The sequence below is a fragment of the Meles meles genome, chromosome 6 (genome assembly GCF_922984935.1).
Source record: "Meles meles chromosome 6, mMelMel3.1 paternal haplotype, whole genome shotgun sequence".
Classification (NCBI taxonomy): Eukaryota; Metazoa; Chordata; class Mammalia; order Carnivora; family Mustelidae; genus Meles; species Meles meles.
Genome location: NC_060071.1, coordinates 84,762,728 through 84,774,807, shown reverse-complemented (window position 1 = coordinate 84,774,807; position 12,080 = coordinate 84,762,728). Strand labels below are relative to the sequence as shown.

Genomic DNA, 12,080 nt, shown 5'->3' with positions numbered 1-12,080 from the left:
TGCTGGTTTCTTAGCCTCCCAAGCTGTGTGAAATACATATAAGCCATTCATCTATGGTTATGTGTTTTAGCCATAAAAACATTAAATTCTATCTCAAGAGCAAGTCAGATTAGTAGGCCACTAACCAAACAGACCTCTTTTTCTTGACCTGAACTTAGAATGATGGCATTGACTCATGAGGGTTGGGAGTATAGAAACAGTCCTACGACTCCTCCATCTTATCTATTATCAGGATGTTATCTATAACATTATAGATTCCTCTTAATGAGGCTCATTAGGAGGAAAAGGTCCCTGGCTTTTCAGTAAGATTTTTTTCTCTGTAGCGATTGGCTTGCTTTTATCTTACAGCTGCCTTGAGTTTCAAGATTGATAAACATTACTTGTTGGTGCTACATACCAGGAAGGTCTGAACCAAATTTAACTCCTAATTTTACATATTTTTTAGAACTTCATGGGATAAATGTTTTGTATTGGTCCAATCTAGATATCTGTTGTTGCCATTAGATAAAGAAGGATTCTGTGATAAAATGTACATAGGTGTGCCAGAGGAAGAAGATTATTAAAGTATTCATTTAAAGGCTAGAGGCAACATGGGGGGACCAGAAAGACATGGGAAAGTAATTTTACAATTAAAATGCATACAATTTAAAAAAATGCATACAAATAGGAGATTCATGAACCAGTCAAGCAACAGTTGCATGTTTCTTAAATTTTCACTGGCTTCAATCATAACAAATCAGTTGCCATACTGATATATATATATATTTTTTTATTTTGCCATACTGATACTTTAACATTATATTCAGTTTTCTTTCCTAAGTACTTTGTTTCTCATTTGTCAAACATGAGAGAGAATGTACAATTTTAAAAATTTATTTCTGAAATACTTTATTCTTTTAATTAGTACACATTATATTAAGTATAGAATTTCCTTAAAAATTAACTCTTGGGTTCACGGTTAGGACACTGATATGAAGAAGAAATCCTCTGGCTCTTTTGACTTTTCTTCTACATTTATCCAAATAGATTCTCATATTAAAGTTCTTCCATGTTATTTCTGTCCAAGTTGTGACAGCTAAAACAAAACAGAATAACTTTAATCAAAAAAGAAATTTATGCATTCAAACATATTTGTAAACACCTTAAAAATATATGCTTAAATCATGGTAAAATCCTAGGTTTCTCATTTTGTTCACTGCATTTATATATAGAATAATAAAATTTCACTCAATGTTTACCACCAATTCTAATGTTTAAGTAGATCTTTTAAAACTGAATAATAATAAAGGCTGTCATGGTAAAAAAAAATCAATATAGGTAGAAATCAACAAATGGAAATAAAAACTCTGAGAATAAAGTCAACATTAACTCAGTATGAGACGTAAAGGAAAATCAGTTGCAGCTTTACAGCTGAGAGTTTACTTCTTCACATAATTAGTTTGATACTTCTAGCACATCATTAAAAATTAAAAAAAAAAGTATTCAATTCTGGAAGGCTGGATAAATTACTGGCCTAATTCTCCCAGGGATAGCAATCATAAACCTTAAACAAAATACAAAAAACCAACTATTGGAAGGCCATGGAGAGCAACTGAAAACTGGTAGGTTTGGGAAGAGAACAGACACTTGGAAGGGGAGACTAGCTAGCCCTGGCTGAGTTCCCTGGTTCTTTGGCTATTAGCCAAAATTCCCTGGTTCTTTAGGCTAATAGCCAAAGAACCAGGGTACAGGGAGCAACTAAAGCCTCTGAATATTAGAGGAAATCCTGGAAACGGGAGGGAAAGAGTGAGGGAGCCCTAAATTTTGTGTATACACTTTTCCTAAACCTGTAGTGAAACCCTAAACCATGCATGAATGAGAGAGACTAAGAAGCAAGATGTGAACTGCTGCCCAAGAGACAGTTTGACATGTTGAGTCTAACCAAGTTAATTGACTGCTCAAAGCCCCAATCAACACTCCAGAGAAACAGAATTTAGTTTCCAAAAAATATATTCACAATATTTAGGATACAATCTATCTAAAATTAATATATGAAGGAACAGGAAGATTGGAACCATTCTCTAGGGGTAAAGACAGGAGATACAGTGAGATAGATGATCCATGTGCTGTAATTAAAAAAGACAAGGGCTTAAAAGCAGCTATGACAACTATCCTCAGTGAAATAATGGAGAGTATGTTCACAATGAAAAGACAGAAAATCCCAGCAGATAAATACAAACTCTATTAAAAAACAAAAAACACAAATGAATATTCAAGAACTGGTAAAATTATTCAAAATTATTCAAACAGCAAAAAGAAGATAATGAAAGAGTGAATCTGAATATAGTACAACTTAAAGTATATACTCTAAAGAACAGAATCAGGGGTACCTGGTTGCCTGAGTTGGAATGACATGCTACTCTTGATCTTGGGGTCCTGAGTTCAAGTCCCACATCGGGTGTAGAGATTATTTAAATAAGTAAACTTAAAAAAAAATCTTAGACAAAAAAAAAAACAAACAAATAGAATGTTCAGAGATGTTTGGCATAATATAAAAGGTTGAACATATAGGTGACTGGAGTCCGAAAAGGAGAGGAGAAAATTGGGCATAAAATATGTGAAGAAAGAACAGCTGTAAATGGCCTAAATTTGGTGAAGGTACAAACTGACAGAGTCAAGAAGCTCAGTGATCCCCAAATAAGATAAATATACAAGAAGTCATAAATACACAAGAAGTGGTAGGTGTATGTATATATATATATACCTCCTAACTGCTAAAAACCAAACATAATGAAGAAATCATGAAAGAAGCCAGAGAAAAATTTCACATGTAAAATTGTATGAATCTTAATACTGCTGCCCTTCCTATCAGAGACAATGGAGAGTATAAGACTGTGAAATAACATCTTTAAAGTTTTGAAAAACTGTCAATCCAGATTTCTATATCCAGTAAAAATATTTAAGAATAAAGGTAAAATACATTCTCATGTAAAAGAAAATTAAGAGAATTCACTATTTGTATACCAGAGCTATTTTAGGATTTATTATAAGTTTTGCAGTCAACAGATGGAAATTAAAATCTACTAGAGGTGGTAGGGATGAAGAACGCTGGAAATCAAATCTGTGTAAATGCAAAGGATTTCCTTGTGATACAGATGACCGAAGCGGAAATAACCTCACAAGACAGTGGATAATGTTAATGATACGTAGAAGTAAAATATATCACAATCACAGAAGAGCTGAGGGAATGGGTCTATAGGGCTGCAAGGTTTTTATATTTAATGCAAGTGGCAGAATATTAACTCTAGTTTCTAAACAGTTAAAGATGTATAGATTGTGATCTCTAGAGCAACTGTTAAAATTAATAATGCAGAGCTCAGCTAAAATACAGAAGTGTTCAAATAATAGAAAGGAAGGCAGGAAGGGAGGAATAGAGGGTGGCCCAACTATTTCAAACTAACAGAAAGCAAACAGTAGGGGCACCTGGGTGGCTCAGTGGGTTAAAGTCTCTGCCTTCAGCTCAGGTCATGATTCCAGGGTCTTGGAATCGAGCCCTGCATCAGGGTCTCTGCTCAGTGGGGAGCCTGCTTCCTCCTCTCTCTCTGCCTGCCTCTCTGCCTACTTGTGATCTCTGTCAAATAAATAAATAAAATCTTAAATAAAACACAAACAAACAGTAAAATGCTGGATCTACACATTACTTTGAAATTACTGAAGCTGTAGCAATGAATAAAGAATGGAAAAATGAGTAGGTTATCTTATAAAGCAAGTACAGTAAAATGTTAATGGGGAGTGTACCTGTGTTCACTCATCTTCTTGAACTTTTCTGTATTCCCCTATCAGTGGGCAACTACATTAAGGTTAAAAATACAAAAAAAAACATATCCTGAGGATAAGAAAGTTATGCCGGAAAAGGATGGTAGGAATAGGGCATTGTTGGGGTTTTTATGGCAGCCCAGGCAAAGATGAGTGAACATTACGGGTTAGACTATGGAGCATTCCCAGTAGTTAGCTTCGAGAAAGTGAATTTCTTAGCCCAATTTGTGAGATGGTTGGCAAATGTGGACAGTAGAAAAGGAAATGGTGAACCGAATTTTGCCTGAGTACACTATTCCACTTTTAAATCCTCTGAATTTATCTTTTCATAGATTTGGGATACTAGAAATAATGTTATTTATCAGAGTTTTCTGTATAGTCGTTCATAGCAAAATCTTGTATTTTTATAGCTCTATGGGTTTTGGCTTCAGCTGGTTTAAATGAATATGATGATTCTCTTGCTCTCTTTTAAAAAACATCAACAGCAAATTATGGTTTGTTAAGAGAAACTAACAAGGTGCACTTTACCTGTTTTATGAACTGTGTAGCATTAAAAAGTTCACTGCAGCCATATAAAATATGTTTGCCTTGTTTCCCCTGTAAAAATAAGAGAAAACTCCTATAAGCAAGTAACAAGTAATGTTTTCAATATTCCTAAGAAGAGTGATCAAGGCTAATAAGACTTTTTATTATTCTTTAAGGTTTTCTTCGGGGGTGGGGGCAGCTGTTGAATTTTAGTGTACACATGTTGTTCCTAAAACTAATGGGAAAAAAAGTGGTGAAAGGGGAATGTACCCTGTTGGTACCATTTATACTGAAAACAGAAGGAATGTGATGACCACCATATTTCATAAGAACAACAACTGTCTACAAAATCCTAGGCCAACATTCTTCCCATGTAGGATCTGTACTATTTGAAGAAAACATTCCTATGGTTTGGTTACGCTGACAGTAGGATATGGTACAAATAGCATGAATTGTCACCACAGTTTCATTTGTGCAATACAGTACTTATATATTAATACATTTCATTTTGTAACTCCTTATGAATTTCATTCCTAATTTTGGCAGAATGCTGTAACCCAATTATAGCAGTCAAAATGTCTACTGCAGAATTTTGGTAAGTCCTTAATTATTCTATGTATTGTGTACTTCAAGGAAAATTCATTTCTTCTTTAATGTAAAATGTTTATTCTACAACAAAGCAAATATGGTAATTTGTCAAGAAACAGAATTATGGCTTTGTAATACAAGAGAAGAACCGTTTTTTGTGATGTATCAGTTGTTTTAAACATGGTTGGCTCAATAAATGTCCTAGCTGGCCATTTCTGAGAACAAATAAATCAAGAGTCACACATCACTCTCATTTTTTCAAAATGAGATGTTATGTGCAACAACTACATAGGGTTGGTCATATAAGTCGGATTCTTGAGGCTCCACAGGATATACTTACACAATACATTAATAAAGGTAGAGATTACAGCAAAGGAGGATAAAAAAAAGCATAGGAAATATTAGAAGGGTCCAAATATCCCAGGCACAGCTTCCAGGATTCCATCTTAGTAGCACAGGGCACACTTAATTTTTAATTGTGAACCACCAAGTTAGAGTGAAGATAGACACACCCTGGTTGCAGGGGAGCCCCAGTCTTGTCCAAGGGGTCTTTTATACCTCTCTGATCATGTAACCAAAATCAAGGTGCATGACCAGGCTCAGTAGCAGAAGAAAACATGACAGAAATTGGGCGCAAATCATCAATATTTACATTTTCTATTAAACAGTGCTGACAAGCTAGTGCAAGTTGCCCCCAGTCTATCTTGGGCCCTAGCCCAGGACTATATTAATGATTAGTTAGTACCTTATATTCACAGTTAGCCAGATGTCAGCACATGGCTCCCAAGAGCCCCAGAGATAAGTAAGCACAGGGTTGAAACAAACTAGCTGAGATTAATACTGTACTATAGGTTTAAACATTGCAGTTTACCAATATTCCTGTGCAAACTTCTCAATTATGCACAAACTTGATACTTCCTTCTTCCATTAAAAACTGAACTTTAAGAAATAATACCTGGATTCAAGGTAGCAATTATTAACTACATCTAGTGATTCTCTAGCCAGTCATCTTCCATCAAGAGCACAATCTGTGGTGGCTTTAAGTTCAATTATCAATACATCTGGTTACTTATTACCAACTTTTTTTTTCCTTTTGGGGTCAGCACACTTTTACTTCCAAATTGCTTTTGGATATCAGTGCATATTATTTCTGCAACTATAAAAAGAAACAAAAGGCTACAGGTACACTTATTCAAAGCCTATTGTATACTTTATATATTTGTTCAGAGCACCTATGCAAATGACTGAGTCCCCAAATACCCTCAAGAGTCTGAATTACTCCTTTTAGAAATTTACCTTATAACTTCAAAATGTCTGATACTATTACTGGAGAATCAGATATTAGAAAATTTCTAAACTATACTTTTGCTTTAATAAATATACCTCCACATATAAATGTCTGCTCTCAAAATTAGACAAATTAACAAGATGGTTGGTTACTTAGGGGCACATGGGTGGCTCATTCAGCTAAGTGTCTGCCCTTGGTTCAGGTCATGATCCTGGAGTCCTGAGACTGAGCCGAGTCAGGATCCCTACTCAGCCCAGGGCCTGCTTCTCCCTCTGCTCCTCTTCCCTGCTTGTGTGCTCTTTCAAATTAATAAGATCTTAAAAAAAAAAAAAAAAAAAAAAAAGGAAGATGGTTATTTGTATGATAAGGATTGACTACCAGTTTCATTTCACAGCTGGTTCTATGGGTATGTTCAGAAGGTCACTGTCCATGCAGTTTTTTTCTAGTACATTTCATGTGTAAGGCAGGTACAGATTTGCAGAGATGTGAAAAGCCTTTGTGAAGCATACTGATTTGGAAGCTACTAGAGTGTCATTTATCTAACCACTGTCGTGGCAGAGCTAGTATGTTCTATGTAACAATCACAAATAATTTTCTTATATTTTTGGAAAGTTGAGTCTCAGCCTCAGTATATTTGAATTTTTTTTAACCCTTTGACCCCTTTCACCCATTTCTCTCACCTACCTGTGGCAACCACAAATCTGTTCTCTAAATCTAAAAGCTTTTAAAATTAATTAATTTTTAGAGAGAGAACATGTGAGAAGAGGGAGAAAGAGAATCTCAAGCACACTGTATGCTGAGTGTGGAGCCCGAAGCAGGGCTCAATCTCATGACCCCGAGATCATGACCTGAGCTGAAACCAAGAGTTGAATGCTTAACTGACTCAGCCACCCAGATGCCCCATGAGTTTTTCTTCTTTTTAAATGAGTCCACATATAAGAGAAACCACAGGGGGTTTGTCTTTCTTATTTCACTTAGGATAATGCCCCCTCTATCCATCCATGTTGTCACAGATGGCAAGATTTCATTCTTTTTTATGGCACATATGCATGCACAATTTCTTTACCATTCATCTATCAATGGATACTTAAGTTGCTTCCATATCTTGGCTCCTTTAACAATGCTGCAGTGACTATGAGGGTACATATATCTTCTCCAGTTAGTGTTTTCGTTTTCTTCACATAAATACTCAGAAGTCGAATTGCTGGATGGTAGTTCTATTTTTACTTTTTTGAGGAAACTCCATACCGTTTTCCGTAGTGGCTGCACCAATTTACATTCCCACCAACAATGCATGAGGGTTCCCCTTCCTCTGCGTGGTTGACACACTTGTTATTTATTTATTTTGGGGGGGGATAATAACCATTTTAACAAGTGTGAGGTGAATTTCATTGTGGTTTTGACTTACATTTCCCTGATGATTAATGATGTTGACCATCTTTTCATCTGTCTGTTGGCCATATGTACGTCTTGTTTGGAAAAAAATGTCTGTTCAGGTCCTCTGCACATTTTTAATTGGATTACTATTTTCTGGTTGAGTTAAGTTCTTTGTGTATTCTGGATATTAATCCCTTGTCAGATACATTATTTGCAAACATATTTTCCCAATCAGTAGGCTGCCTTTTCCTTTTGTTGATGGTTTCCATTGCTGTGGAGAAACTTTTTTTTTTTTTTTTTTTTAAGATTTTATTTATTTGACAGAGAGAGATCACAAGTAGGCAGAGAGGCAGGCAGAGAGAGAGGAGGAAGCAGGCTCCCTGCCGAGCAGAGAGCCCAAGGCGGGGCTCGATCTCAGGATCCTGAGATCACGGCCTGAGCCGAAGGCAGCGGCTTAATCCACTGAGCCACCCAGGCGCCCCGCTGTGGAGAAACTTTTTACTATGATGTAGTCTCATTTATTTTTGCTTTTGTTGCTAGATTAAAAAGATCACTGCCAAGACCTATGTCAGTCACGGAACTGACTGCTTGTTTTCCTCTATGAGTTCTATGACTTCAGGTCTTATGTTCAAATCCTTAATCCATTTTGAGCTAATTTGTATGTATAGTATAAAATAGAAATTGATTTCATTTTATTTTTTTACATGTGGCTGTCTAGTTTTCCTAGCACCATTTATTGAAAAGACTGTCCTGTGCCCCACTGTATATTCCTGACATCTTTGTTGTAAATTAATGTGCCATATGTTGTATGGGTTTATTTCTGGGCTTTCAGCTCTCTTCCTGATATATGTGATTGTTTTTATGCTAGTACCATACTGTTTTATTACCATAGCTTTGTAATACAGTTTGAAATTAGAACATGTGATGCCTCCAGCTTTATTCTTCTTTCTCAAGATTGCTTTGGCTATTAATAGTCTTCTGTGGCTTATGACAAATTTAGGATTGTTAATTCTATTTCTGTGAAAAAGTGCCACTGGAATTTTGTCAGGGATTACAATGAACCTGTGGATTGGTTTGAGGAGTATGGACATTTCAACAATATTGATTCTTTCAATCATGAACACAGAATTTCTCTCTGTGTCTTCAGTGGCTTATAGTTTACAATAAACACGCCTTTCATTAAATTTATTCCTAGGTACTTAATTTTTTAAAATGTGACTGTAAATGGGACTGTTTTCTTGATTTATGTGATAGTTTGTTATTAGTGTATAGAAATGCAACAGATATCTGGGTATTATTTTTGTATCCTGCAACTGTACTGAGTTCTGACAGTTTTTGATAGTCCTTGTATTTTCTCTATATGTCATCTGCTAATAGTGACATGAGTTTTACCTTTCTTTCCAATTTGGATGCCTTTTCTTTCTTATTGCCTAATTCATACTACATGCAAAATTAACTCAAAGTGGATCAAAGATCTACATCTAAGAGTGAAAAGGTTTTTCTTTTCTTTTAGAAGTCTTTTCAAGACTTTAGTCTTAGATTTGGCAAAAGACTCCTAGATATGACACCAAAAGCATGAGCAACAATACAAACTGGATTTTAAAAAAATAAAAAGAACTCTTGTACTTTAAAAAACACCATCTAAAAGTGCAAAGGTAACCTAAAGAATGGGAGAAAATATTTGTAAATCACGTATCTGATAAGGGACTCAATAATAAAAGGGCAGAATACCTAAATTTTTAAATGGGCAAATAATCTGAATAGACATTTCTCCAAAGAAGAGAAAGAAATGACCAATAAGTAATGAAAATATGCTTCACATCCTAAGTCATCAGGGAAATGAAAATCAAAAACCACACTGAGATACCACCTCACTCCCACTAGTATAGTCAGAATCAAAAAAGTCCAATAACAAGTGTTGGTGATGACGTGGAGAAGTCAAAATCTTCATACACTGCTTCCGTGAATGCAGAATGGTGCAGTCTGTTTGGAAAACAGTCTAACAATTCCTCAAACAGTTAATCATAGAAGTTACAGTGACCCAGGAATTCCACTCCTAGGTATACACCTAAGAGAAATGAAAACATATATTTACACAGAATGACAATAGCCTATGACTTTTGGTTCCAGGTGGACAGCAACAGGTTTCATCCAGAATGACAATCATTTTGGATTTGGGTTCGTATACCTGGTTATTGGAGCAAACACCTTTAACACTCTATTAGAAGCCTCAGCAGACCATTTCATTTTGGGCTCTTTTTATATTTTACTTGACAAACCCATTTTGCTACAGGTGCAGTTCATTAAGTGTGCTAAGAAGCCTCATATACAACAGACTGACTTACATACCTCACCAGACACAAAGTAGCAGACTGACTAAAAACTGGAACAGACATTTAGACACTTATTTCCTAAACTGGACACCTGTCCTGCTGAGACAGTAGCTTGTATGATGGAATGTGTGTTAAAATATAACAGGCATACAATTATAGGGGAGAATCAACAGGGGATAGATTTTTAAGATACTGCAGGAAGAATAAGGGAGAGATAAAGAGGGTAATAACACAGGAACTAGCAAAAATTTATTCTGCATTTCTAAAAATTTTTTCTCTATGTGATCCTCTAGTACAGGGACATGGATTAATCGCAAACATGACACCAAAATACTACCTCTAAATCTGTCTGAGGCATGATGGAAAGGGCTGTTTCTACTTTCTGCCTGTCTAAATTGGGCTTAACAGGTGGACCAGACAGTCCTATAAGCTTGCACTTACCCAACCCTACCTCCTATCACTAGGAATGGACCAAGGGGAAAGCATTCTCCTACTGCTGCCTGCACTATGGATCAGTCATCTTGCTGAATCTGACCGTCTTCTAAACCTGGGGTCAAATTCTGAGAAAAATGACAGACACATGCAAAGAATGAAATCTTGGATTCTCCGAAAAGGAGCCAATAAGTGAGTCACACAAAAGGGAAAAGGTAACATTATCTCTGTACCTTGTAAGAGGCCAAGAGCAAGAGTAATACTCTGAGCTATCCTTACACATGCCCACAAGGTTTGCAGAAAACTGCCTCCTTCATTTGAAACTTAAGGTCCAAGATGGGTTCCAGTTCAAAACACCGAATTTGCAGTTACCCATATTGTAAGTCCTGATGATGCTAATAACATCTAGGGGATAGACACTTGGAATAATTCTAATCCTTTTTCTTTTACAGGTTCTCATTTTATAGGTTTGATGTATTTTCTAAGATCCCTCTGGGGAGGCAAAATTAGGATACTACTACCACTAAAATGTATACAAAATAATTCGTTCAACAACAGAGCTGAAGACCACAGTGTAGCTGTTAACCTAAGTAATGATCTGTTAAAAGTGCTTGGATATGGGAACTTAAAATATCTACTACATGCCTGACCGGTCCTAGTATCATATGCTCTACTGTCTATATGCCATGTTTTTGTGGGTGGAGGATAATAATCAGGGAAAAAAAAATACTTAGTAAACTGTCATCAAGTAAAAGATAAAGGGCTTACATACCTATTGCTGATAGTTTGATGTTCTTCTGATCAAAGTGACTGATCAGAGAAAAAACTAGATTTAGTTAACTATCAATTACTTGTTACAAAGAATCAACTTACTAAAACATTTCACAAAATTAAAAATTCTGTAGTAGAAAGAGATGAGTAGTCAAGCTTATACATGATTAAAAACAAGTTTGCAGTAAAATATTTGGTAGACTGCAATGTTTCTTCAAAATTATGCCTGCAAAATCTCGACCTTTTTAGACTTCCATAACATAGGACATAAGGAATGATCATTATTTAATGTTAATTCTGTTGCCCCTACATTTTAAATGGTGTTTTCCTCTTGAAGTTACACCCTCTCCTTCATATACTTTTGCACAGTTGTCTGTTATTCCCTGCTGCTGTGAGCTTCGAGTGGTCTCTGAATATTTAAAGTCAAATTAAGATAGCTTCCAAGTACATTACATCAATAAGATACATTATTTTCCAGATTAACTACAATTTTAGGCTAGAAATGTGACAGGAATTGGAAAACAATGAGCTTACAGGCATTTCCCCTTTATGAGGACTTTCAGCCTACGTCCAGGAAAGGGGGTATGTAAGAGTCAGAAGAGCCACCAGAGAATGCTAGTATGCTAAAGACACAGAACAACTGTGAAACATCAAAGGATTAAAGAATAAAAAGGCCAACATATACCTTTATATAGTCAACAAGATTTTGGTATTCAATGTAGTTGCCTCCTCCCACTACAAAAACAATTGCCTAAAAATGCAGACAAAAAAAAAAAATAGGTAAGTTGAAAGAAACAGTATTTTACCTTTTAAGCAACATGGTTTTTAGTTCAAAGCATTATTCCACAACTTACATAAAAAAAATAAAAATTAGCAAAAGGTCACATCCTAAGCACCTAATGCTACTTCAATTAAAAAGTGTAAAGAGGAAAGTAAACCTCATTCTTCAGTTAAGTAATAGCAAGTAAATC

At 35.6% G+C, this 12,080-nt stretch overlaps 1 protein-coding gene across 3 annotated transcripts in view; it reads right to left on the bottom strand.

The window, feature by feature from the left end:
- Window positions 1-871: 871 nt before the first annotated feature.
- The window catches only part of SCFD1 (sec1 family domain containing 1), a 102,774-nt gene continuing 91,565 nt past the window's right edge, over window positions 872-12,080 (bottom strand). For 2 of the 3 annotated variants that reach the window (XM_046008779.1, XM_046008781.1), the window contains exons 23-25: window positions 11,795-11,860; window positions 4,324-4,392; window positions 872-1,075 (exon numbers count right to left, since the gene is read on the bottom strand). In XM_046008779.1, coding sequence (XP_045864735.1) covers window positions 1,052-1,075; window positions 4,324-4,392; window positions 11,795-11,860 — 159 coding nt within the window. In that variant the 3' untranslated portion in view covers window positions 872-1,051. The remainder of the gene's footprint in view (window positions 1,076-4,323; window positions 4,393-11,794; window positions 11,861-12,080) is intronic. The other variant, XM_046008780.1, reaches the window with a different exon arrangement.